The 27,785-nt window shown below is 38.0% G+C and overlaps 1 protein-coding gene across 7 annotated transcripts in view; it reads right to left on the minus strand.

The window, feature by feature from the left end:
* Nucleotides 1-27,785, minus strand: part of KIF21A (kinesin family member 21A) — a 135,445-nt gene that overhangs the window by 13,943 nt on the left and 93,717 nt on the right. Inside the window, exons 15-29 of one of the 7 annotated variants that reach the window (XM_070755324.1) lie at nucleotides 25,569-25,768; nucleotides 24,490-24,597; nucleotides 22,396-22,464; nucleotides 21,997-22,196; nucleotides 18,844-18,997; nucleotides 18,413-18,610; nucleotides 17,010-17,111; nucleotides 15,616-15,781; nucleotides 14,452-14,472; nucleotides 11,817-11,877; nucleotides 10,058-10,112; nucleotides 8,608-8,825; nucleotides 4,895-5,008; nucleotides 4,324-4,452; nucleotides 2,763-2,801 (exon numbers count right to left, since the gene is read on the minus strand). In XM_070755324.1, coding sequence (XP_070611425.1) covers nucleotides 2,763-2,801; nucleotides 4,324-4,452; nucleotides 4,895-5,008; nucleotides 8,608-8,825; nucleotides 10,058-10,112; nucleotides 11,817-11,877; nucleotides 14,452-14,472; nucleotides 15,616-15,781; nucleotides 17,010-17,111; nucleotides 18,413-18,610; nucleotides 18,844-18,997; nucleotides 21,997-22,196; nucleotides 22,396-22,464; nucleotides 24,490-24,597; nucleotides 25,569-25,768 — 1,834 coding nt within the window. The remainder of the gene's footprint in view (nucleotides 1-2,762; nucleotides 2,802-4,323; nucleotides 4,453-4,894; nucleotides 5,009-8,607; nucleotides 8,826-10,057; nucleotides 10,113-11,816; nucleotides 11,878-14,451; nucleotides 14,473-15,615; nucleotides 15,782-17,009; nucleotides 17,112-18,412; nucleotides 18,611-18,843; nucleotides 18,998-21,996; nucleotides 22,197-22,395; nucleotides 22,465-24,489; nucleotides 24,598-25,568; nucleotides 25,769-27,785) is intronic. The other 6 variants (XM_070755325.1, XM_070755329.1, XM_070755327.1 and 3 more) reach the window with 6 other exon arrangements.

Below are 27,785 nucleotides of genomic sequence, written 5' to 3' on the forward strand. Positions count from 1 at the left end.
TAACTTCAGATTGTGTCCCCTTGTTCTTGTGTTTGAATATAGCTGGAAGATAGTATTTACAAATACTATCTTCCAGCACAATGGACAGGTCTAATTACTGCCCATAAAAATTATGGCCAAATCTGAGTTTGAACTGCACCAAACAGGGCAGTATGTTTCCTATATCCAGTATCCAAATCCATATTCTATGCTAAGGAAAATTAAATTATTCCAAAAAGAAAAATTACTAGCATTTTGAATTATTTAGAAAATGAAGAGAAGGCAAATATATAATTTCCTCATGGTGCTCTTTAACTAATCATGGCTTATATTATGTGTGAGTACACAGATGCTCGCACATTCGTTTACACATACTTCGCTAGTTTCATTCATGATTGTACACACATATACTATTTGGTAATGATACTAACAAAATAATCTTCAAAGTCTCTGAATGATCTTGGGATGATTTCCCCCAAACAATTTATGAAAGATTTTGATTTCCTCCATTGAGCCTATAGAACAAACCTCTCTCGAGGTTAAAGGTAGATGATTTAAAAGATTCTTCGTATAGCCTTAAAAAAAACACTCGACTGTGATCCAGAAAAGCAGGGGAGTTTTGGAGAAAATTATGAATCCTGGATCAAAGAAACTTTTTTTCAGCAGAAACACACCACATCTACACTTGCATAACCTCATAACAAACGAAGCAATATTAGGTTTGGTTAGTACCACTTGGATTTAAAGATTGTGAAGAAATCCCAGGGCTCTAGTTTAGTGTAGAAAGCTGGAGGGGAGTGGGGAGGCAATGGCAAACCGCTTTTCCACAGACACTAAGAAAATATCATGGCCAGGATCTATGGCCAAAGGTGGAGTTCTTGCCTCACAATCAGGAGGTTGTGAATTCGATCCTAGGTGGAGGCAGATTTAGGTTCTATTGCTTGGGTAGAGAGTTGGACTAGATGACCTGCAAGGTCGCTTCCAACTTTGTTTATCTATTAAATCATGGACTTTTTTCAGGTAATCAAATCTGGCTCCAAGGGATCAGAGGTTTATAAAACCTAGATAAACAAGGAGACAACATTTAAAGTTTGGATTCAGGAAAATGAGTAAGATTAATGATGTATCAGATACATACTTATGATTTCATATCGATTAGCAAATCCCTATCCCTGAGATCCTATTAAGCAGAGCCAATTGAATAGTACATTTTCAAGATGTGAAACCTGAAATCTAAATTATAAAGTGAAGAAGCACAGAAGTCAATATTCCTACACTCAGTAGAGTCACTTTGAATATATCTATAGCAGATCTAAAAGATCTCATATATTAAGATGCTAAAGTATAATATATATAATAAAAGAAGAGAGTTATGCAGATTAAATTAAGGCTCAGGAAATATGAAAAATATTTCTACTGTACAAATTATAGATTAGAAGACTGAAGTAAAATTGAAGCATGTATAGCTTTATACCTGCTTAAGGAATACAACTATAATTGTTGTACCAAGAAAAAGACAATAAATACCAATGTTATTAAGAGCCCTTAAGCTCTTCTATTTCTAACAAATTTAGATGTTTAAATGGTAAAAGTTTGGGACTCTTTGTATCTTTCAAATATACGTGCTTTATGTGTAACTAAAAACTTGCAGGCACATCATATATTTATATGAAGTCGGCCAGTGAAAATTGGATTGCAAACAAGGAAGATAGAAACCGTTTAAGAAAAAACTTGCACGTTGTATCAGAAATTTTCTATAAAATAAAACAAGATGAACTGATATTCATTCAATTTTAAAAAAGGAATTACATCTGCCAGAATTTGTCCATATGGGCTATAGATACAGTATTTTGAAATAGAGATCTATGTGCCAAGAGATACTCTCAGTAACAATGAATGAAGAAACAATTAGAATCAGTTCTAAGTATTCGACAGTGTTCTACTACCTGAAAAATATTATTTGTTACTTCATTCTGTACATACATAAATGAAACCACAATTTAAATACCGGGCAGTTGAAAAAAAATATTATAAATAATTTCTAATTTGCAACGTGTTGATTCAGAAATCCTTCGACCTTTAGTTATATCCTAGTCCCCTCTATTGATAATTGGTCTTCGGAGAGGGGCGGCATACAAATCTAATAAATTGAATTGAATTGAATTGGTTGCAGGGGTTGTTTTTGTCTTAAGTTTAAGATTTAAAACTGACAAATGCTTATGTGATTATTGATCATTTCTATTCCCTTTACTCTAATGGCATAGATTTAATAATAATAATAATAATAATAATAATAATAATAATAATAATAATAATAATAGATTTTCCTTACGGATGGACTGCTTTTATCACACCTTTAAAATTCAAGAACTGTTGTGAATGTATGTGAATGTAAAATGAAAAAATGTCTTTTCTACGTAGTTCATTATAGCTTGTCACTTTCAACAAAGCAAATTGAGAATGTTTGCCACGAGTTTATTAAAAGATTTAAGAAAGAGAAAGACACAAGTAAAAACAGGCACACCACCCGGACAGGATTTCCAAAGAGAAATTAGTGCACATGCTAGAGATATATATTTTTAAATCAAACAGAATAAGAATGCTTCAGAAAAAATAAAAATAAAAATGATTCAAGAGACACATGAACGTTTTGAGGAGCATGGGATTAAAAAAAAAAAAGAAATCATGCAAAAATGTTTAGTCAGTTAATTTAGGAACTGCAAGAAAAAATATTAAGCGTAACACTAAGAGTCCAGAAGATGGAAAGGAGGAATACTAAGTACCTGTGTACCTCCGACAGAGAAGAATCACTTTCATCAGACCTACAATAAACAGTAGTAAGATTATGAAGAAGGATTATAGGTATCATCAGAGTAAAGAAAGAAGAGGGTGGGAAAACAGTATTGTTACGAAAAAGTAGAAAAAACAATGTGTAAACTACACCCAAACAGGCCTAACCAGGTTTGGTAATGATGGAAGAATATGCAGAAAACTCTCTTTATTGGGGGGGGGGGGGGGGGATGGAGCTTCTATCAAACAGATTTTCTACAAGCCATTTCCAGCTTCCTTGATTAATTCTTTTAAAAAGCTGTGGGAGAGAACTTTGATAAAATGGCTGGATTTTAACATGTAGTTTTCTGCCTTTTTGTTCCTTTATACATGCATCGGGCGGGGTGAAGGAAAGGGATCAGTTTTGCAATTGCAGTCAAAATTGTAATTGTGGATAAAAAATTAACTGTTTGGGTTTTCTTCTTTTGAATTGAGGCAGTTACAGGCTTGTAATCTTTTAAAAATAGTCCGGTGTTAAAGAATATATCAATATGCTTTTAACAGTTGAATATACTGCATTCCTCAACACAATCAATCAGTTGAAGTCTGAGTAACAATTATGAAAACACAAAGTATATCATTAGTTCTTGTATATCTTAATGTCCAATTTCAATAATGAACACTGTAGAGAATTGCTATTTCATTTCGCTAGTCTAACATCACTCCAAGCATAGGCTCAAAGATCTCAGTGGATTGTAAGAACTGTTAGAAACATTTATAGCAATCACAGATTTGGGAGGGGGAGACGTGACAAAGTATAGAAAGGCCAGACAAGAAATAAGAGGGGGGGGGGAAGGCCCTCAATACTATTGCCAAAAACATGATAGTTAAACAAAATATATTAGCTGTGAAAGTACAGCACACTTGCAATAAAAAAATCTGGATGAATTCAAACAGCTACCACTGGGGAAAAAATAAATACTGCACAAAGCTAGTACTGAAATTTCCCCAAGTCGATATTTCCATTTCTTCCTTTACCCTCAAAGCGTTGTCTTCAGGCAAATGAGAATGCAGATTGCATTATAATGCAATGCAATAATTATATGAAAAGCTGGGCACTGCATTATTCAACAGCAGAGAAATTCACAAGTTATTCCCATGCCTGAAAAAAATATTTAAATGAAAAACTGGCTATTCAGAGGCCACGAGAAAAATGATTTTACACAGGCATAAGTATAGATTTGTGCGAATTTCAGCAGGAAATGTTTACGTAATTAGGAATATCATATTTTAAAGAGTGTGTGGAAGCAACAAATGAGCTACCGTGTTTCCCCGAAAATAAGACCCTGTCTTATGTTTGTTTGAACCCCGAAATAAGCGCTTGGCCTTATTGCCATGCACTCAAAAGCCTAAGGGGTTATTATCAGGGGATGTCTTATTTTGGGGGGAAACAGGATATATTTTTAACTCTTAGCATGAGATGGCCATAGCCAAAGCATTCTGAAGCTCTGTTGCAGGCTTACATGCGCTTTGGGTACCATCGCTGCTATAGGGAATTGTGTCTTTGTGACTTACTTATCCTTCTGAACTGTTGGGCTTCCCTGAGAAACAGTGAGACGGCTAAAAACATTCAGTTCATTACGGGGCCGGCTTGGTGGGGAAGGAGGAGGTGATAGGCTAGCCTCTGAGGTTCCAGAATCTGAGCTACAAGAAAAAAATTAAACATTAAAAACCAATTGTAAATAAAAATAATAAAAAGCAAATTAAATTAAGAGGTTTAAAATTAAGAAAGTATGCTAGGGGTTATAGGTCACTGACACCTTTAATTTACTGCAAACTTCTCTGCTTATAAAAACAAGATTATAAAACAAACCACCACAAGATGGCAGCATAACAACTTAAAACAACGCAAAGGTTAAAAAAAGTGTAAATAAAGAGAGTTCTACAATGGAAAAAAGCTTGGTTTTGAGATTGAGAACCCTCAATGATAAGTATTAATGAAGTTTACACACTGCTTTCCAGTGTGTCATTAAGTGAGATGCAGGAGTAAGAGTTACAAAGGCAGCTTCTTCAACAAAGCAAAATCACTCCCAATTCCGTACAGCGCTATCCATAAAATCAACCTTTATAAACTAAAGCATCTTACTGTTTTTGTTCTTTTGACTTTGGCTTATCTACAGATTTATCATAGCTTTTTCTCTTTGATACAGGTGACGGTTCTAGTATTTTTTTTTCCGTTGGAGAGGATGACTGTTTGGACCTGTCAGAAACAGAAAAAGAAGACAATGGCTGCGATTATTAGTAGTTTTTTGCTGAAGTTATTTGACAAAAGCATAGCATGATGATATGATGATGATCATAGATGATCCATAGTATCATTCCCTAACCCCCAACATTTTACCCGTAGACTGTCCATGGTTGACCTCTCCAGACTCCTAAGAGGTCAGTAAGGGGCGTGCATAAGCGCACTAGAGTGCCTTCTGACCCCTGTCCTATTTTCTCTCCTATATCCCATATTCAAAGTGTTGGTTATGACCTATAAAAGCCCTTAATGGCACCGGACCAGATTATCTCAGGGACCGCCTTCTGCTGCACAAATCCCAGCGACCAGTTTGGTCCCACAGAGTGGGTCTTCTCCGGGTCCCATCAACTAAACAATGTCGCTTGGCGGGACCCAGGGGAAGAGCCTTCTCTGTGGCGGCCCCAGCCCTCTGGAACCAACTCCCTCCAGAGATTAGAATTGCCCCCACCCTCCTTGCCTTTCGTAAGCTACTTAAAACCCACCTCTGCCGCCAGGCAGGCATGGGGGAATTGAGATACCCTTTCCCCCTAGGCCTTTACAATTTTATGCATGGTATATCTGTATGTATGTTTGGTTTTTTATTATAATGGGTTTTAATTGTTTTTTAGTATTGGATTATTGTTATACGCTGTCTTATTATTGCTGTTAGCCGCCCCGAGTCTCCGGAGAGGGACGGCATATAAATCCAATAAATAAATACTGTATCTTCTCTTCTATCCCTATATCTTTATTCTATTCTCTCTTCGATTTATTTTATCCTATATTCTCTCTTCTATTCTTTCACTATTTCTATTTCCTCAAAGCTGTCCTCTATTATCTTCATTATGTATTATTGTGTATTGGACAAAATGAATAAATAAAATAAAATAAAATAAATAATCAGTTTTTAAGAAATTATTGCAAGATACGGATTTCTTTCATATACTATTAAAAGCCACTTAGAATGGGATACACAGCACATTATAAGCAAGCAAGTATAAACAAGTTTCCAAGGGTGAATGTACGAGTGGAAACACCTACGTTATTCCTACTGGTATCATATCAAGGTTTTTTGGATCACGTTTTCAAAAACTGGGAGGTATACTTTCTTGGAGAGGCATAGACAGAACCCAGGGGTATGAAGAATCTTTTAGTTGTATATTGCTATAATAGATCTGCCTTTTCCCCAGGTTTCATTGTATTGTTTTCATTGTCCATTTGTGTTCATTTTGTTGTTTGGAATTTTAGGGGAGGTATGAAAATTAAGACTGCACTAAAGAGAGATAAGACAGCAAAACAAAATAAAAAAAAATAGGGAACCCTGCTGTAGATGGCTTTTGGATTCTTAGTCAACATGGGGCATTGCTACATTGGCTATGACTTATAGGAGTTGTAGTTCCAATATATTAATCAGGGCTCCAAATTAGGGTAGCTTCTTTAAAGATAAAGCCTTTAATAGAGGCAATTCTCTCTATGCAAATAAAACAGGTATCTTTTACCAATATTGTTAACCATCATTGAACTTTATATAGGTAGTCCTCAACTTATGACAACAATTGAGTCCAAAATTTATGTTGCTATGTGAAACATTTCTTAAGTGAACCTCTGCAGCTGTTTTTTACGACCTTTGTTTTGGCACAGTTGTTAAATTAACCACTGCAGCTGTTAATTTAGTAACAAGGTTGTTAAGTGAATCTGGTTTCCCCTTTGACTTTGCTTGTCAGCAGGTCGCAACAGGGGATGACACGACCCCCATCATAAATATGAACCAATTGCCAAACTTCTGAATCTTGGTCACATGACTGCAGGGATGCTGCAAGATTTTAAGTGTGAAAAGCTGTCATAAGTCCCTTTCTTTCAGCACCGTTGTAACTTTGGATGGTACCTAAATGAACTGTTGTAAGTTGAGGACTACCTGTACATCTAAATGCAATATATAAAAGTCTTCCTTTCTATTCTTGTACAAATTTTTAGACAGAGTTTACGGTTGCAATACAAGGAACTGCTATGCAGAAATATTTAACGCTAGAATTCTGCAATTCTCACGTATCCCAGCGACCGATTAGATCGCACAAAGTTGGCTTTCTCCGGGTTCTGTTATCAGTGCTCCTTGTCCACCTCAGGACATGTCAGATTCTGAGGAGGATGAGCCAGGCCCCTCTGGATACCCTGGGCCAGGGGGGTTGCCAGCTGATGCAGAGAGCGAGAATGAGGGAGAAAGTGACCTGAGTAAACCCGAGGAACCACTAGAGGGGGCTGATATGACAATGGGGGAGTGGTCCGAGTCAGAGGATGAGGAAGACATTAGAGTGGAAAGTCAGTGGATAGACCCTCGCTATAGGAGATTGTTGAGAAAGCAAGAGGATTTTCATAGTAAAAGGTATTAGTTTACGGCCTTAGCCTCTTTGGGGTGTGATGTCACTTTCAAGCAGTATAAAGTATGTGGCGGCCCCGGCCCTCTGGAACCAACTCCCCCCAGAGATCAGAATTGCCCCCACCCTCCTCGCCTTTCGTAAGCTCCTTAAAACCCACCTCTGCCGTCAGGCATGGGGGAACTGAGATATTCTTTCCCCCTGGGCCTCTATAGTTTATGCATGGTATGTCTGTATGTATGTCTGGTTTTTATAATAAGGGTTTTTTAGTTGTTTTATTATTGGATTGCTACATACTGTTTTTATCACTGTTGTTAGTCGCCCCGAGTCCACGGAGAGGGGCGGCATACAAATCCAATAAATAAATAAATAAATAAAGGCAAAGGATTTTGAGAAATTGGGTGTGGGGTTTCAACGTCGTTCAATGGAAGAGATGCGAGACTGGGGTGTGTGATTGAACAAAGCTTTAAAAGCATGATTTCTGCCTCAATAAAAGACGTTCTCTGCTGGATGAATGTTGCCTGGGACTTCGGTGAGCAAGTTCTTATGCTTAAATGATAAATGGACTTGTTATCTAAGGAATGCTGATTAGGCCGAGTGTTTGGTGCCTTTCCTGGACATTGTTTATGTTTAGTTCTGAAGAGAAAAATAACTCCTTTTCCCTTGCTGTTTAAAATCTGCTTTTCATTATTGTGTGTTTTTCTCAATTAAGAGTTTAGTTTTATCATAAAATAAGGGATTTTTGAGTTGGTGGGTTCATTTCGAGGGCTGTGCACAGAACAGGTTCCGTTAGTCAAGCAATGTTGACTAGCAGGGAAGGGCCTACTCTGTGGCAGCTCCAGTCCTCTGGAATCAACTCATCCCAGAGATTCGCAACCCCACCCCACCCCCCACTCTCCTGGCCTTCCGAAAGGCTTTAAAAACATGGCTGTGCCGGCAGACCTGGGGCCGTTGAGCGACAACACTTTGCCAGTAGCATGAATGATAGATGGATGAATGTTTTTTTATATCGGGATTTTAAAGTTTGTTATTTGATTTTATTTTTGTGCGCTGCCCTTAGTCCGTCAGGAGAGGGGCGGCTTACAAATTTAAATACATAAATAAATGTACTGGAATTCCTTTGAACAGAAAAGTTGTTCTCTAGGTATCTTGAAGACAAATGAAATGTGGCCAAACATGTATTAAGGAGCCAAGAGGGAATCTTACATGCTGGCAGCCTTAGAAGGGAAGGGCGACTGCAACAGAAGGGCCTCTCTGTCCCTAGCAGGTGGTTCCTTCGGGTCAGAATCCATTCCACTTTCTTGAGCTTCTGCGACCGATGTAAGAGGACTCGACACAGCTGACTCTCCAGCACTGACATCTGATGTTAAATCACCACTATCAGCATACAGCAGTTCCATCTGGGTTGTTGTCCGACGGCGTGCCTGAAACAGATTAGAAAAGAAAGAACAATTCAATAACATACTCTGTTCTTTTTCAGTATTCACAGAATGGTCTGAAATGAAGATAGAATGGAATAATTGACTTGATCCTAAAATAAAATTATTCCTAGTTATCCATACTCACAAAGGCAGCTACTGTCTGAAGGTAACTAGTTCCATTCATAGTTTGTTGATCGCTAGTAGTAAATGGGCTATAATCAGGCGGGGGTTCCAATTGACCACTGCTACTGGTGCTGATGCCCGCGCACCTCTGGATGACTGCCGGGTGCAGGCACCTGTCGGAGTAAGATTTGGCTTCTGCGCATTTATTTATTTATTTAATTTATTTATTCGATTTTTATGCCGCCCTTCTCCTTAGACTCAGGGCGGCTTACAACATGTTAGCAATAGCACTTTTTAACAGAGCTAGGCTATTGCCCCCACAATCCGGGTCCTCATTTTACCCAGCTCGGAAAGATGGAAGGCTGAGTCAACCTTGAGCTGGTGATGAGATTTGAACCGCTGACCTTCAGATCTACAGTCAGATGTCAGTGCATGCCCAGGAAGCAAATCTCATGAGAAGATGGACAGGTATGTGAGATTTTGAGTCCAGATTTTGTGTTGGAAGCCAAATCTCACTCCGACACATGCGCCCGCCCGCCAGTCGCCCATTTCCGCTACCAGTGCAGTGTCCCCCTCCCGTTCTGATAGGAACCCAATACTTGCTATAACATGTAAGATTACTCTTATATTCTTCTGATCCCCTGGCCAACATAGAAAGCACAAAGACAAAAGCGCTCTGAACGAGAAAACTCTCTCATCTTCTTCCAGGTTTTAGTCAATCAATCGAATCATGAAAAGAAAACGTGTAAGAAAAAAGATTATCACTCCCCTTCTCGCATTCTGAATCTGAGCGATTTCAAAGGCTGGAAATGACCCTGTTTGTACAGAATGATGGTATTGCTTTCTAAAATTCTGCCATATTATTGACTGCAGCAGGAGCCAAAAACTAACTTAATCTTGATGAACTTTTAAAAACTTAAGCAAAGTTTATTCTGGATGTGAGAAGATCAAGAAATCCCTAAGCATAGCCTAGATAGGAAAACACCCCTGGCTCTGCAAAATAGAGCATCATGCCATTTCTCTATATTTGCCAAAACCGAACAGGTTTTGACATTACAAGTTTAAGTCAATATGAGTTCTTTACCATTATCATGCTATTACTCATACCTTACCTTATTTTTGGGTTTGACTTCACTACAAAGTTTCATGAGATCAGAAGATAATGAACTGCGAATAAAAACATATATTTAGTGGCAAAATCTCATCTCCCTTCCTCCTATGATGAATTTGAAAGTTATGTGGCTATTCAACTTTTGTGCTATAGCTTTGGAGGGTCCACAATAATAGCAATAATTACGTAGAAACAATAAAAATACCATCCAAAAAAACCAACAATTCACATAGTTCTAAAGCAACACTCTCCAATACATAAACCATAATAATCCTTGGGCTCCAATCTCATTCTATCCCAATGCACTGTGGTTAAGTCCGCTTTTAAAATATTCTGGAAGGCCTCCTTAAAAGAGGCTGAAAAACTGGGTGTGTCTTATACATCAATAAGTGTGTGTGTGTGTGTATATATATATATATTTCAAAACTTCTTTCCATACCTAATGAAGTGCTAACGATCTTCCCAGCTCTTGCAGGCTTTTCATTGTTACTCTCTCCAAATAATGTTTTTCCAGCCCTAAGTCTTTGCAGGGTTTTTTCATTGCTACTTGCTCAGAATAATTTTTCCCCAGCTCTAACGAGGTGCTAACCATCTTCCCAGCTCTTACCAGCTTGCAGGCTTTTTCATTGTTACTTGCTCCAAATTACATTTTTTAAAGCCCTAACCAGGGGATAAAATAATGTGCTGAAGCTAACCAGACTAAGGACGCTAGCCAGATGAATACCTGGTAAGCAGATATTTCCTCCTATTTCCCTTCCCTAAAACTAAGGTGCCTCTTATACTCCAATTTGTCTTATACTCCAAAAAAATACAGTACCACTTCAGTGCTTTACAATCCTCTCCAAGCAGTTTACAAAGTCGGCATATTGTCCTCAACAATCTGGGTCCCAACAAGGACTAATAAGGGGAAAATTGGCCCCAATTGTCAATTCTGGATTTATAATTTGTCTTCATCCAGATATCTAAGTGACTGAGATGTATCTAGACCTCATATGTATTGGTATACATAAATAGATGTATGTAGATTGTTCTGAGTTTGGGTTTTGCCCCATGTAATATTTTGCATGTCTATGCGACGTTTCGGTGAAATCACATTCACCATCATCAGGCTAAAGTTGTAAGCTTCGTGCTGCTGTAAATATAGATGTATGTGTATATATATGTGTGTGTGTGTGACAATGTGTATATAAAAGTAGATCCTCAAGAACTCCAAATACACTTTATGTAAATTGAAACTCAATCATCCGGGCCAAAAATATATTTTTTTCCCATTTTGGGGTGAAACCCCCTGCAGTCTGTATGGCAACAGTTGGTTCATTCCAAAGACTGACTGCCTACCAAAATGTTCATTTTGACCAGAGGTCTTCAAACTTGGCAACTTCAAGACTTGTGGACTTCAACTCCCAGAATTCTCAAGCAAGCATAGCTGGCTGGAGAATTCTGGGAATTGAAGTCCACAAGTCTTAAAGTTGCCAAGTTTGGGGACCCCTGATTTTGATTGAAGAAGTTACTTGGATGAATAATGAAACATTTGCATTTCAATAAAATTTAGTCCCGTTGCTGTGATTTAACCTTTTTTGGATACAAACTAAGCTATGTTCTTTTAGTTAAAGAAAAAGTTTATGGAAATATATGTGTTAACAATCTATAACAACAGATTATCCCCTTTGTTTACCTTTATTTTTTATAGAATCTGTTCAAGAAAATACTGAGAAAGGTTATATTGAACATGTAATGACTATAGTTTGCACTGGTCTCACCTTCCTTCAGCCCCAGGACTATTCAAAGGAGCATCTTCATCAGTACTGTCTTCCACATTTTCTAGAAAATTTTCAAAATCATTATGTTTGCAAGTCAATTTCAAATCAACAAAATATGTATCTGTTGTAAGGACTTTTCATGCTATCTAAAGATCAGAGGGAGATTAATTAGCATTGTATAATATTCTAATAACACTTTTTACTTAAAATAACATTTAATAGAACTGACTTAGCTTCCCATAATACCCTTATATTTAACTCACTTTTTAAAGTTTTCTGAATCAGTAGGAATAGCTATATTTTCTCATTGTCTATCATCCATATGCAGAAGAAAATTGTAAAGACATGATCAAGAAAGTAGAGATCACACATAACAATGGCATAACATCCCAGCACTTACTCCACCATATACTTACTACTTAGAATAATTATTCTGATTTGCATTAATAAAACATAAACTCATAAAATTGTTACTATAACAATTTGCTTAAGAGAAGCACTTGCTTGAGAGCTTCACGTAATGAATGCCAAAAAGGGCTCCTGCTTTATTGCTGGGCATAAATTCAACATTAATATTCACAAGAACATTAGTAGCTGGAAGGAAACCATTTCAAGATATTAAAACAGTAATTTCTGTCAGCCAATATTTATTTTCATCTAGTGCCAGCGGAAGCTGGATAAAACCTTCTGCAGATCACTATACGAATCAAGGATCGAAAGAAAACTTTAATAGTAGTAGTTGTTCAAAACTCTAAGTAGATATCAAATAGAGATTAACAAAACTGTAAAACAAGAGTGTAAAAAATATGACTTCAGTAACCGAGTTGTCGAAGCGTGGAACTCATTACCGGACTCCATAGTGTCATCCCCAAACCCCCAACACTTTACCCTTAGATTATCTACGGTTGACCCATCCAGATTCCTAAGAGGTCCGTAAGGGGCGAGTACAAGTGCACTAGAGTGCCTTCTGTCCCCTCTCCTATTGCTCTCCTATATCGCCTATACCTTTCTTCTATTCCTATATCTCTTCTTCTATTCTTTCATTGATATGTTCTGTTACCATATCTTCTTTTCTATTATTTCTTAGATATATTTTACTATGAGTATCTCCTCTATAACCTTCATCATGTATTTTACTATGTGTATATAGATATATACCCACTAAAACCCTCATTGGGTATTGGACAAAATAAATAAATAATAAATAATAAAAATAATAAAATAACAGACAGACAGACAGACAGATAGATAAAATGTTTCTCAAAAATAGAAAACTCTGCTGGAGAAAATAGGCTAATCTATCTCCTTAGAACATCTGCCAAGGATGCATAACAAGCATATTCCAATCCACATATATATACCCCCAACCCAGGGAGCAAATCACAATTCTTCCTTAGTATGGAACTCCATCCCTCCACAGTGTCTCTCCTACATCTCCTATATCTTCTCCTATATCTTCTCTTCTCTTCTATACCTATATCTTTTTCTGCTATTCTCTCATAGTTATATTTCACTCCTTTATTTTCTCCTCTATTCCCCCTTTAATACATTCTACCTGATTATATCCTCTATAACCCTCATTGTGTATTATTGTGCATTGGACAAAACAAATAAATAAAATAAAAAATAAATTAAAAAACAATCTGGGATCAAAATACCAAAAGAGAGACAAAAACCCCATCTGACACATGCTTCACAGTTGGAATAGCCTTGTTTTAAAGAAGGAGGATCACTTCCTGTAGTTAGCCTTGGGTTAGTCTGGACGATCCTCACAGCTGTCAGATGAAATCTTACGTCTGAGGCTGGACTAGCCAGCAAGACCTGTCGCTACGAAGCCGCGATCCAGTTAGCGGAAAGACAGAGCAGGGGCCCCTGCTGCGTCCGCGATACTAGAACCTGACGCTGTTAAATATAACCTGCCAGTTGTTGGAGAGTCCAAAACTGAGAGAATCCAATTCTGATCTGTCAAATTATAAATGTCTCTCTCGGCCTAGACTGAGTCAAAAACCGGGGCCAGAGCGGCAACAGAGTATGGCTGCAACTTCTTGGTGCATTAACAAAATGGCATGTACTACCACTGAATATGCTTATCTACGCAATGCACATTGAAATACCCAGCATATTTATAAGAAAACTTTTCAAGTTAAACATTCAGCTCACCATAAAGAAGGAAAAGGAACTACTAAAATGTGTTAAAATTATGTTTTTAACTAAAAAAAAAATTGTTACAGGTGTTACAGTCAGAGCACAGCTGTATCAGGACCAACCTATTAGCTACAGCATCCAAATGAACAAAAACATAAGCTTTTAAGTACATTCACAATGGTTGCATTCATGCCTGTTTCAGTTATCATCCAACTAGTGATTTTTGGTAACAAAAGAAACTTTTAAATAAAAATAACTCTGTAAGCGTAAAACAATAAGCGTTATCTGCATGGGTATCTGTAAAAGGGAAGCAATGGGGAAACAATTATAATTTGCTGTGTGATAACGTCAGGACACCAATGTACATTTCCCAAATAGTACATGCAAACTTTATTGACATTCACACTTGATGATGTGCCAGTTAGTGTACACATATAGTTATTAGTATATCATGCAGCTATGCAGGACACAAAGAGCTATACATACTTACCCAATGGTATGCTATCTAGGTCTGTATAAAACAACAGTAAGGAGGAAACAAAAATCAACACACCAATCAAAACCCGTAAATTAGAAGAATGGCAAATCAAAGAGCCCTATGTTGCATTATAAATGGATTAAGACTATGAGAACTATCAGAATAGATGCCATAGATGACACAAAGCTAGATTTTCTAGAACTAAATTTAATTGCTGAGAATTTTATTTTAAGTACTTCAATTTGTAGACTATTTAATTCTGTCGATAAAATTACTTGGTAATTGAATTCATGCTCTTAAGACTACAGTGATCCCCCGATTATCGCGAGGGTTCCGTTCCAAGACCCCTCGCGATAACCGATTTCTCGCGATGTAGCGGTGCGGAAGTAAAAACACCATCTGCGCATGCGCCCCTTTTTCCATGGCCGCGCATGCGCAGATGGTGTTTTTACTTCCGCACCTGGGAAGACCCAGCAGCTGAGGAGCCGCCTGCCTGCCCGCTTGTCCGCCGCTTTTCCGCTTGTCCGCCACTCTGGGAGTTGAAGACCCAGGGAAGGTTCCTTCGGCCGCCCACCAGCTGATCTGCTCGGCAGCGCAATAGCAGCGAGGAGCCGAAGATGGGGTTTCCCCGTTGCCCACGCAAAGGGGAAACCCCATCTTCGGCTCCTCGCTGCTACTGCGCTGCCGAGCAGATCAGCTGGTGGGCGGCCGAAGGAACCTTCCCTGGGTGCCACCCGCCGCTCGAGAGCAAGAGGGGGAGAGATAGAGAAAGAGAGAGAAGGAAAGAAAGAGATGAGAGAGGGAGGAAGAGAGTGTGAGAGAGGAAGAAGCAAGATAGAGAAAGAGAGAGAGAAAGAAAGATGAGAAAGGAAGGGAGTGACGTCATCGGGTGGAAAAATCGCGATATAGCGTTTCGCAAAGATCGAGATCGCGAAACTCGGGGGATCACTGTAATTAACTAGATTTTTCCCCTTGTATTTTCTTGCTGAAGAACAGATCATTTGCAATATGAACCAAACCCCTTTTACATGCACTAACTTTGGAGTCATATTTTATCATAGAATTTAAATACAGCATCTATTCATAAAACACTAAAGAAAAGACATTCCGTATACCATGCTTCATAAACAAATCCAGCAGGCAATATAATTCCATTGTGTAGAACATTCAGGTTACCTTGTAATGCATGACCCAGTAAAGCGTCCAGTTCAGGATTTAATTCTGCTTTCTCTTTAAACATGTGAAATAAGAGTTGGTTTTGGGTAGTAGTGGTGATTTCCGTTTGCTTAAGGCGACCTTCAAGGACTTTGATCTGTGCTTCTTTCTGGGCTGCTTGGAGACCCTGGAGGAGATTTTAAAAGCTTCCCTTATTCTACTTCTTTTGAAAGCCTCAATATGGGCAGCTACCTTACATAACAAACAGCAAGAGCACTTAAAGTTTATATAATGTTTCTTAAGGCTTTTACAGCCCCTCTCTGAGCAATTTACAGAGTTAGCATGTTGCCCCCAATAATCTTGAGTCCTCATTTTACTGATCTTGAAAGAATGGAAGGCTAAGTCAAGCCTGAGCCATTCAGAATCAAATTTCTGGTTGTCAGCAGAATTAGCCTAATGTACAACATTTTAATTACTGTGCCATCACGCAGTGATGGGCCCCACCCAGTACGGATGGAATCGGCGCTCCGTTAGCGCTTTCTGATGGAAAGGAAAAGGGACATGATTGAAACATTTAAATATTAGTGAAAGGGTTAAATAAGGTTCAGGAGGGAAGTGCTTTTAATAGGAAAGTGAACACAAGAACAAGGGGACACAATCTGAAGTTAGTTGGGGGAAAGATCAAAAGCAACGTGAGAAAATATTATTTTACTGAAAGAGTAGTAGATCCTTGGAACAAACTTCCAGCAGACGTGGTTGGTAAATCCACAGTAACTGAATTTAAACATGCCTGGGATAAACATATATCCATCCTAAGATAAAATACAGGAAATAGTATAAGGGCAGACTAGATGAATCATGAGGTCTTTTTCTGCCGTCAGTCTTCTATGATTCTATGTTTCTATGATGGGTTCCGGAGACGGGCCCGGCTGCAAGCACACCCAACATGTGTGCGTGCACCTCTGCGCATGATTTCAATTCTGCGCAAACACCCGAAGCAAAATCTCATGCGAAGATGATTGTGCGGGTGAGATTTCAACCATTTTTGCCCTCTTTTTGCTTCTGACATTGAGCAGAAGCAAAACAAGGTCAAAAATTGCTGAACGCGGTTCTCGCGTGAGATATCATTTCGGGCGTATGTGCAGAAGCAAAATCTGGCACAGGGGTGCGCGCACATGTGTCAGGCATGCCCGCGCCCCAGCCTCAGCATCCCGTACTGGTAGGAAAAAGTAAGTGGAGCCCTTCGCTGCCACCACGGCAAATTAATACATTTTGTTAGGTATGGGAGTCCACCTAAATGGCAGCAGAATATTTACTCAGTACTTAAAGTGAAAGAAATGTGTCCTCTGCCTCTTAGTCAGATAATGGTTTCAATATCATTAATTTCAGAAAAACCTCTTCCCTCTGTTGATTACCTTATTAATGCCCATAGTAAGGAAATGATCGAGTAAATAACGAGCTTCGGTCAGTGTACAGGCGTTAATAACAGCTGTAACATCTAAAGTGTCTCCTTCCTCCTGTACCAAAAACAGAAAATAATCAGAAATTGATCTGCCTGCAATATAGAGGTTACTATATTAGACCTAGGGATTTATTTATTTATTTATTATTTAGATTTGTATGCTGCCCCTCTCCACAGACTCGGATGCGGTGGCTCAGGGGCTAAGACGCCGAGCTTGTCGATCAAAAGGTCGGCAGTTAGGCCAGGGGTTGGCAAAGTTGGCTGTTCTGTGACTTGTGGACTTCAACTCCCAGAATTCCTGAGCCAACCATGTTAGCTCAGGAATTCTGGGAGTTGAAGTCCACATGTCATAGAAGAACCAACTTTGCCTTCTCGAGTTAGGCGGTTCGAATCGCTAGTGTCGCATAACAGGGCGAGAGCCCGTTACTTGTCCCAGTTTCTTCCAACCCAGCAGTTCGAAAGCACATAGAAGTAGAAAAATAGGGACCACCTTTGGTGGGAAGGTAACAGTGTTCCGTGCGCCTTCAACATATAGTCATGCTGGTCACATGACCACAGAGACATCTTCGGACAGCGCTGGGGCTCTTTGGTTTGAGCACCGCCCCCTAGAGTCGGGAATGACTAGCACATATGGGCGAGGGGAACCTTTACCTTTAAATTAGACCTAAATTAAACACTTTTGAAATTGGAATTTTATTTGATTAACAAAAATTGTCAGAATCAAAAACTTCCTATAAAGTTGAAGTTGTATTAATCAAATGAGCAATGGTAATCTGCATTAATTAAATGAGCAATGGCAAGCAATTATGTATGCACAAGACACAAGAATATTCAGAACTGAATACATTATCAATATGTATATTGAAGTTTAAAATCAAGTGAAGCAAAATTCCAACTTTACCGCCTCAATTGTTCTTGTAAGTAAAAAATGTTTGCGAGGGAAGATATAAAAAATGTTACCAATGCAACTAAGGTTATAGTTCTATCTGTATGCAAAATGTAAATCAAATCATTTTTTTTAAAATTTCAGTCATAAACCAGCATAAATTACAATCAGGAAAAACTTTAATAAAATGCAGGTAGTCCTCAATTTGCAATCCAAAATTTAAATCAGAATTTCTATTAAATTTTAATATTGTAAAGATTGATACCAACACCTTAAATGATCTCCACCAACCCAGATTGTTCTGTTCAGTCACTACATAAATCCCTATATTTTACATGGGATAGCACTTACAATATTTTTAAAGTCAGTCTTACATAAAAAATTTCACAGGAAGTAAAAGGCTCCAAAAGATAATTATATTATCTACTGAAACTTAATAATTTTTTTAAAAATATGTGGGACCTGCCTACCTTGGCTTCTTCCATTTGCATGATATTTGCTTGGCAGTCAGAAATACTATCATTGATGTAATCTATATTGGCCATTAGTGACTCCATCTCTTCATTGATATTATGGATGTTTTTATCTGTATCTGGAATACCCTCTTTGATTATTCTCTCCCTTCTTCTGGAAAGCTTTTCTTTTCTTTTGGTTAGTTCTTCACGTTGCTAAAATTCAAAAGTGTACAGAATGTTATCAGCTGGGAAACACAGCCAATCCAGTATTTTATGGTGGAAAAGAAATCTATTATGTTTGCTGTAGTTCAGCGGGAAAGGAACAAACGTACAGCATCCATAATGCAAAAGTAGTTCATCTTTATAATCTTTAGAGTTTGCATCACATTTATATGTTTATTACTAGGGAGATAATGCCCAAAAAAAATTGTCTCCAAATGCTGTACCTTCAATAATCTATTCATATCACTTTCCATATTAGAAATGGTCATCTTTTGCATAATAATCTCCGTTAATCTCCGTTCAAGTAACTGCCATTTCATTCTTGCATTTTTGGAAGTATAAACTCTTGAAGTCATTGCTTTCCTTTGATATTTGCTCCTGTAAACAATTCAGAAATGTATAGCATTTAAGTGATATAGCATTAACAACTGGGTTAGATTTTGTGCCACTAGCAGTAGGAGAAAACACCAGCCTTAATATTTAAACCTTTGGCAAGGAGGAAAGTAGTATTAATTTTCAGAAAATATAAACAATGGCTCCAGATATGAGCTCACAATCATTGCAACAGCTATTTTGTTTTACAAAAGTTTAAATCAAATAGTTCCCAACATTCCAGAATCATATCCTTAGCAGAAATTATATCATATCCCTAGCAGAAATGTATTATCATCAGATATGAAACCTGAAGATGCTCAATAATTAAAAATATTAAAAAGATATTTTTCCTATTTGCATTTATAAACAAGAAATAAATATGCCAAGTTTAGTGTGGATTGATTAACTTCTACATTGTTATAGTAATAGAGTTTGGGTTTTTTTCTTTGCTTTTTCTTTTCTCTTTTTCCTTCCTTTCTTTTTTTAAAAATTATTTTTAGTGGTTAAAGTTTTTTCTTCTTGTAAGGGTTTTGGAGAATACATAAGGAGTAGGCACGATGGCATGCCTGAATTAGTAAAAGGATAATGATTAATTAATAACATTTAAAGGTAATTAAGACTGAATTCAATTAGAAGAAAATTAGATATCTAGATGACAAAATTAGAGGTCAAGGTTGGTGGGTTCGATGAATACTGGAAGTAATTAATTGGGAACTAATAATCTTTTTTGGGGGGACACACAATTATAATTGGTTTACTAAATAGATACTGTTTTTATTGTATTATGAAAGTATTTTTGAAATGTATTGAAAACGTTTGTATGGAGAAAAATAAAAAAAATACCCCCAAGAAAAGGAAAAAAGTGTGTGTTAAAGATGGTCAGAACTAATAGATGTTACATTTAAAAAATGATGCTATGTATAAGTGTCTATATCACAGTACAGTATGTACAATAAATTTTACTGATATGTAAAAATAAATTATTAAACCTCAATAAATGCTGGGGCTTCTAATGCCTAAGCTTGGAATAAAAGTCTCCTCAAACAATCATTGGTAGTTTTCACGTGTTCTTCTATTATTAATTCATCTGCTATTTACAAGCACCAACTATTTAGAACAGAGAATAAAAAGTGTTTTAGAGGATGTATTCTAGCAGATGGAAGATACAATAGAAAGGACACCTGCTTTCCATGCAGAAGATCCAAGATCCAATCTTAGGTTTCTCCCTGCAGAAACAGAACTCTTGTCTGTAATCCTGGAGAGCTGATGGCCATACTGAAGACAATATGAAGCTGGAGAAACAACCATTTCTGTTAGTGGTTTCCTACCTCCTCCACTATAATCTCTTGAGAATTGCCTACACTAGGAAGAAAATGAAATTATATAACAGATCTACCCTGTTCTAATTTATCCCCATAGTTTAAGTATCCGAGAAAGATGAGGAATCAAGAGTCCTTTGGATCCTTCCAGATTGTCTTTCAAGAAAATCCTCTTCATGTTTTCTCAATATCAGTTTCTAGTCTTGGAATCAATAAGCATAAAGGAGCCTTAATGGCACAATGGTTAGAGTGCAATACTGCAAGTACTACTTCTGCTGATCACCAGCTGTCAGCAGTTTGGAAGATCGAATCTCAGTAGCCTCAAGGTTGACTCAGCCTTGCATCCTTTCAAGGTCGCTAAAATGCGGACTCAGATTGTTGAGGGCAATATGCTTACTCTCTGTAAACCGCGTAGAGAGGGCTGTAAAGCCCTAAATAAGTGTAAATGTTATTCCTATTGCTATTGGGTATAGAGAAATCTGGAGGATTTAACTTGAGAAAGAGGTCTGAGTAATCTTATAGTTCCTAAAGCATGGTCCAACCCATCACAGAGTAAGGTAATGTCCTTGCCTTTCGTAAGCTGCTTAAAACCCACCTCTGCCGCCAGGCATGGGGGAATTGAGACACTCTTTCCCCCTAGGCCTTTACAATTTTATGCATGGTATGTCTGTATGTATGTTTGGTTTTTTATAATAATGGGTTTTTAACTGTTTTTAGTGTTGGATTATTGTTATATGCTGTTTCATGTTGCTGTTAGCCGCCCTGAGCCTCTGGAGAGGGGTGGCATACAAATCCAATCAATCAATCAATCAATCAATCAATCAACCAACCAACCAACCAACCAACCAACCAACCAACAAATAAATAATAAATAACAAACAAACAAACAAACAAACAAATAAATAAATAAATAAAAAGAGCCCTTCACTCCTCTACTCGAAATAGAATACCCTATGAGACTAGACTTTCAATCTTGGGCCTAGAAAGCCTAGAACTAAGACGCCTTAAACAAGATCTAAGTATTGCCCATAAGATCATATGCTGCAACGTCCTGCCTGTCGGCGACTTCTTCAGCTTCAACCACAACAACACAAGAGCACACAACAGATTTAAACTTAATATTAACCGCTCCAAACTTGACTGTAAAATATATGACTTCATTAACTGAGTTGTCGAAGCGTGGAACTCATTACCAGACTCCCCAAACCCCCAACACTTTACCCTTAGATTATCTACGGTTTACCTATCCAGATTCCTAAGAGGTCAGTAAGGAGCGAGTACAAGTGCACTAGAGTGCCTTCCGTCCCCTGTCCTATTGCTCTCATATATCTCCTATACCTTTCTTCTATTCCTATATCTCTTCTTCTATTCTTTCATTAATATGTTCTATTACTATATCTTCTTTTCTATTCTTTCTTAGATATATTTTACTATGAGTACCTCCTCCATAACCTTCATCATGTATTTTACTATGTGTATATACCCACTAAAACCCTCATTGTGTATTGGACTAACTAACTAACTAACTAACTAACTAACTAAATAACTAACTAACTAACTAAATAAATAAATAAATAAATAAATAAATGTTCTTAGGAAACCCTGCTGATCATCTGACAGGAAAAAGGAATGATAGTATTTACTCATTTTAATATACACAAAATAGTATTTGCATAGCATTACTTGGTTCCATTTGTTGCAGGCAGTGCCTGGACTCTTGCTACGGGTATTCTCATCTTCTGTTGGGAGACCACTTTTGATCCATCACTGTCCACTGAGGATGAAGCTTCTTGATTTGAGTGCTCAGGTAGACTCAGCTTCCGACTTGCTCTCCCAGACAATTTATCAGATATAGGTCTGGCTTGTCTACGAAGAGCTGTAACCTAAAATAGACAGCCATTTTCATAATTTAGAAGCAGTAGTGGGTTCTAAAGCCCTTTACTGCTGGTTCGCGGAACCTCCCACCGCCGCTACCATCGGTTCTTAGAACTGGGCCAAACTGGGACTAACCCACGACTGCTTAAAAGCTAGATTATATATCATAATTTCAATATAAATGGCAGAACGAAAATAATCTGGTACCTCTTCAGTTCTGCGACGTAGAATAATTTCCTGATTCCTCTTTTGGGCTTCCACAAGTTTTAGCTGATGCTGTAAAGAAGAACAATCAGAATAAGCCAAAACTGCAATTCTTTTTTTTTTTTTTTTTGTAATTTTTAATTTTTTTTTTACCAACTTTACATACATACATACACTGAAGAGCAGCAGCCAGTGCTTCCAGATACATGGCTCCGGGAAGAAAATCCCAGTTGTGTGCACAGCTGCGCCCCCTCCGATGCACACCCACACGAGATTTAGCTTCTGCGCATGCACAGCAAGCCAAATCGTGCGCAAAGAAATGGGCGAGAACGAGATTTCAGCTGTTTTCGCTGATTTTTTGCTTCCGCGCATGCGCAAAAGCAAAAATATAGGTGAAAATAGCCAAAATCTCGCTCTTGCATGTGTCCTCATGTGAGATTTGGCTTGCTGCGCATGCGCAGAAGCCAAATCTTGCACCAACGGTGCTTGTGCACCCGCGACAGCCTCCAAGGGAGCTCCAGTAGCAGGTAAGAAGAGCAGCCCCTCACTGCATACATATACCACATATCAAGAAGTTACACACTTATACATTTTTCCAATATATCATAAACAAATATCTTAAATTTGCACTGTTTATACTTTTATCTCCCGTCTATTTTCCTTCTATATTTTGTTACTCCCCACCCTCTAACTACCTCTCTTCCCTCTCCCATCTTTCTCCCTCTTACCCACTTCCCTCCCATCTCTCTCCCCTTTCTTCCTACTTCCTCTTCCCCCTTCTTATCTTTCCCTGAGTACTTAATCTTAATCTGTTATGTAGTTGACACATGAGCTTTCCAGAACCCTAAATTTATTCCAACATTATTACCATTCCTAAACTAACACCTTCCCTTTCTCTATATTTAAATATATAATACAGTGTTCCCTCGATTTTCGCGGGTTCAAACTTCGCGAAAAGTCTATACCACGAAAAATATTAATTAAAAAATACTTCGTGGTTTTTCCCCCCTGTACCACGGTTTTTCCCGCCCGATGACGTCATATGTCATCGCCAAACTTTCATCCACCTTTAATAAATATTTTTTAAATAAACTTTAATAAATAAACATGGTGAGTAAATGGTTGCTAAGGGAATGGGAAATTGCAATTTAGGGGTTTATAGTGTTAAGGGAAGGCTTGTGATACTATTCATAGCCAAAAATAGTGCATTTATTTCCGCATCTCTACTTCGTGGAAATTCAACTTTCGCGGGCAGTCTTGGAACGCATCCCCCCCGGAAATTGAGGGAACACTGTATATTCTTCTAGTATAACTACTATTATCTAATGCTGCCTCCTTCCTCCTATTTTTGTCACCAGGGTCCACCACCTTTAATTTTCAATTTTCTTTCATATTATTCACCATGACTTTTCTTCCAAATTTCTTCATTCTCTTGTACCTCTTAATTTTAGTCCTTATTCCTCCCTTTCCTCAATTTATATCTTAATTAGTGCTCCCCCCCCCCCAAATGCAATTCTTTCAATGTTAAAACTACAATGGAAAATTTCAATATCGGATAGGATGGGCAATTTCTCAGAAACCAAGGTTCACAACTCAACTTCCTGTTTTTTGGGGTCAGAGAAGCACTATGGAATCATTAGAAAGGAAGAATTTTTTTGGGAAAAATATACCTCTCAACTTTTTTCATTTCCCCCTTTTTCTCTCTTCTTTTCCACACTGGCATTAGTCTTAAAATTCTTGTGTTTAATATTTTCAGTAAAATTATATTTGGAAAAATAAAGATAAGTGGGATCCATTACATTGATATTTAGTGCCGCCTGCACTAAACCAAAGTTTGATCCCCCTCACCTTTAATTCCAGATCACTTACAATTTCTTAAAATAAAAATCCCAGCAAAAAATCTTAGGAAACCAAACCAGGGCTCATTCTTTGCCCAGTTCCACAAAACTCCTGTTTAAAGAATCAAACCAAATTCCCCACAGCTGGGATACTAAATCCCAATGCTATGGCTGCATTTCAATTCAAGCATTAAATATATTTACTTTTTTGTCATGAGAATGCAATAGATATACTGTATTTTGCCCATTGATTAATCACCTCTCGTTTCCTCTGTTCTTTTTTAAGCTGTGCAATCTCTTTGTTTCTTCTAGATTCATTCATCCTGGCTTTCTCTTGTTCTTCTTTCATTTGTTTCATCAAACGAACCTGTAAAAAAATTTATTTTTTTATTTTAAAGCATCTTTAAAATATATATATTTTCTCTTCATAAAGCACAGTAAAACTCCTTTGCATTAAATCTTTTTGCTGTAAATAAAATGTACCTATCATTCATGGTGCTAGACTGCTTATAATAACTTCCTGGCAGTTTTTTATTATTACAACAGGCAGGACAAAAAATTACTGAGCAGAATTCAGCTCAGTCACTGCTTATGACATTGTAACTTGCTGATTTAGGTGAATCGCTATGTCAAAAGCAAAGATCTCTATAGCACCAGCAGAGTTAAATTTAAATTTGCATTCAAGAATAAATATATACAGGAAGGGGACACCGAAAGGAGCTTTTTCAGGAGGCAACTAGACTGTCTTGGGTTTTTTCTTTCTTTTAAAGACGTTTTGCTTCTTTTCCTACCGCCCGACCGCACTGCTCACCCATTTTGAGACTGTCAGAAATCACTACCCCTAAATCCTTCTCTTCTGAAGTTTTTGAGGATTCCTTTTCCCCAAGTGCATTATTTTACATTTGGAAACATTAAACTGCAGTTTCCATTGCTTTGACCATTTATCTTCTTGGATGAGAAACAAAATGTCTTCAAAAGAAAAAACAAGAAAGCTCAGTTGCCTCCCCAAAAAAGCACCTTTGGGATAACCATGATCTCGATGACTCTAAGTCATTCTACAGACTTCAAGAACGGGACAGTTGTGAAAACTTCGATGACGTATGAATGGAAAAGCAGGTGAAAAACATTATTAAGTGACCATTTAATGTGCACCAAGACAAATTCCTTGTGCAGCCACACTTGGCCAATAAAATTCTATTCTATTCTAATTTATGACCAACTGATACATTTGCAGATCAAATCATTTAAATGATTTCAAGCAGCAAAACAAAAGAGAGTAACACAGCTGCTTATTCACGCACACAGTATTAAGAGTTTGTGAGGTGAGGTGGAATATACCTTTGTTTTCTTCATTTCTGCCACATCCTGCTGCAATTTTTTCAGTTGCTTTTCATATTGCGACTGATTTTTAAGTAACCGTGCGTGCTCTTTCTGGGCTGCCTGAAGCCTGTGCAGTTCTTTATTCATGGACTGAAGCTTCTTTTCATATTCACTTTTAATCTTCTTTGCTTTCTCTTCTGAGCAGGTCTCCACAGAACCTAACAATGTTAATGGATTTCTCAGCACATGAATTATGACCATACATATTCTAAGCTGAAATTAAGCTACAATGCCAAGCTGGGCCACTTTTCAATTTTTGCTACAAAATTATGACCCTACTTGCTGTTGCGGTTAGCTCTGGCCCAGCTCCTGCCCCAAGGACTGTGGAGGTGGAGGCGGGGGAAACATCCAAACGTCACAGGCCTGTTTTGCTGCCGACAGATTTGGCCAGTGAATTATCATCTGAAGAAGGAAGTGTCTGTGAGATGGCAGAGTGGGGCCTGGCAGGCAGCCCAGGAAGAAGCCAGTCCTCATTATCTTCAATAGACTCTGATGAGGAAGCAATGATAGACCCATGCATGCGTAGAGCTATGCATAGGAGAGAACAGCTTCAAAAATATTACAGGCGATAAGAGAGTCCACCTGTGGTTGGGTGGGGTTCAAGTAATTAGGGCTGCTGTTAAATGGGCAGCGTGCCGGCCTCGCAGTGTGGAAGATTATCTGATCGTACTTGTGGACCTTGCCTTGCAGTTCAGGATTGTTCTCAGGACTCTGTGTTTGGATTTCAGGACTTTGACCATAAATCATAGTGAGTTTACAGCGTCTGAAGTGTAGTGGCTGGGACGAATTCCAGTTACTGGTTAATTGACTTGAGTTTTATTGTTCTTGTTATCTCACTGCATTTCAAATGTGTTTTGTTTTTACAAGAAATACCTTTGAAATTAAAAAGGGGGTCTTGCTTCTATTTTTCTTTGGATAAAGAAACTATTGCTGCATTTTCCCGTGTGTGTGTGTGTCTGTTTTGGCTACTTTTACATTTAATTGAAGGCTTGTGTCATAAGCCGGCAGAACGCTTACTTTCCTTTTTACCAGTTCTTTTTTTAACCAAAGAAGGGGATGGGTGGAAAAACAAGAGACCTTTTTTCCTCATGTGTCATGGGCCACCATTTTGATACATCCGTCGGCTGCCACAGACATAGTAGAAGAACAGCACAAGACTTTTTCCCCTTCAATTGTCCCTAGTACAGTAGTACCTCTAGATACGAGCTGCTCCACATGCGAGTATTCCAAGATACGAGCCACGAGGGGAGAGAAATTTCTTATCGAGACCCGAGCTCAAATTCGAAATACGAGCCGAGCGTCCACTAGGTGGCGCAAGAATCCTTGCTTCTGGTTATCTCGGAGGGGAAAAACAAAGTCTAAAGCCATTTGTTCCAGATACGAGTTGTTCGACATACAAGCCCCCCTCTGGAACGAATTAAACTCGTATCTAGAGGTACTACTGTATTACCATATTTTTGAGTATAAGATGCACCTTTTTCCTCCCTAAGAGGCTGAAAAATTGGGTGCGTCTTATACTCTAAATATAGCCATTTGTTCCAGATATGAGTTGTTCGACATACAAACTCCCTTCTGGAACGAATTAAACTCATATCTAGAGGTACTACTGTATTACCATATTTTTCAGAGTATAAGACGCACCTTTTTCCTCCCTAAGAGGCTGAAAATTTGGGTGCGTCTTATACTCTAAATATAGCTTTTTTTAAAACCTTTTTTTTCCTTACAAGATACTAACAATCTCGCAAAGCGACGCGTTTGTGTGCTAGATTATGATGATATTTTGGTTTTGCGCAGGCGCAGAAGCAAAAAGATCACCAAAATATCTCTCCGTGCATCCGCTCATGAGATTTTGCTTCCTGCACAGGCGCAGAAGCAAATCTCGCTGGGAAAGTGCACACACGCCCGCTGGACCTTCGGAGCTGTCCGTGCAGCGCTATTTTTACTACCGATGCGGCATCCTCAAACGTACGGTGGAAACCCAATACTGTTACTGTATTATATTATATTATATTGATTATGACTGTAATTATTCCTAATTATTTAGCTTGTGGGCTTTTTCATTTTATTTAATGCTATCCACCTACAATAAAAAGGTGAGTGGCCATATCAACTGTTGAAGTAATAAGCAAACTTCCAGATTTTGCTACAGGCTTTCCTTCCTAATGTAGAACGGTT

Source organism: Erythrolamprus reginae, chromosome 6, assembly GCF_031021105.1.
Source record: "Erythrolamprus reginae isolate rEryReg1 chromosome 6, rEryReg1.hap1, whole genome shotgun sequence".
NCBI classification, from domain to species: Eukaryota; Metazoa; Chordata; class Lepidosauria; order Squamata; family Dipsadidae; genus Erythrolamprus; species Erythrolamprus reginae.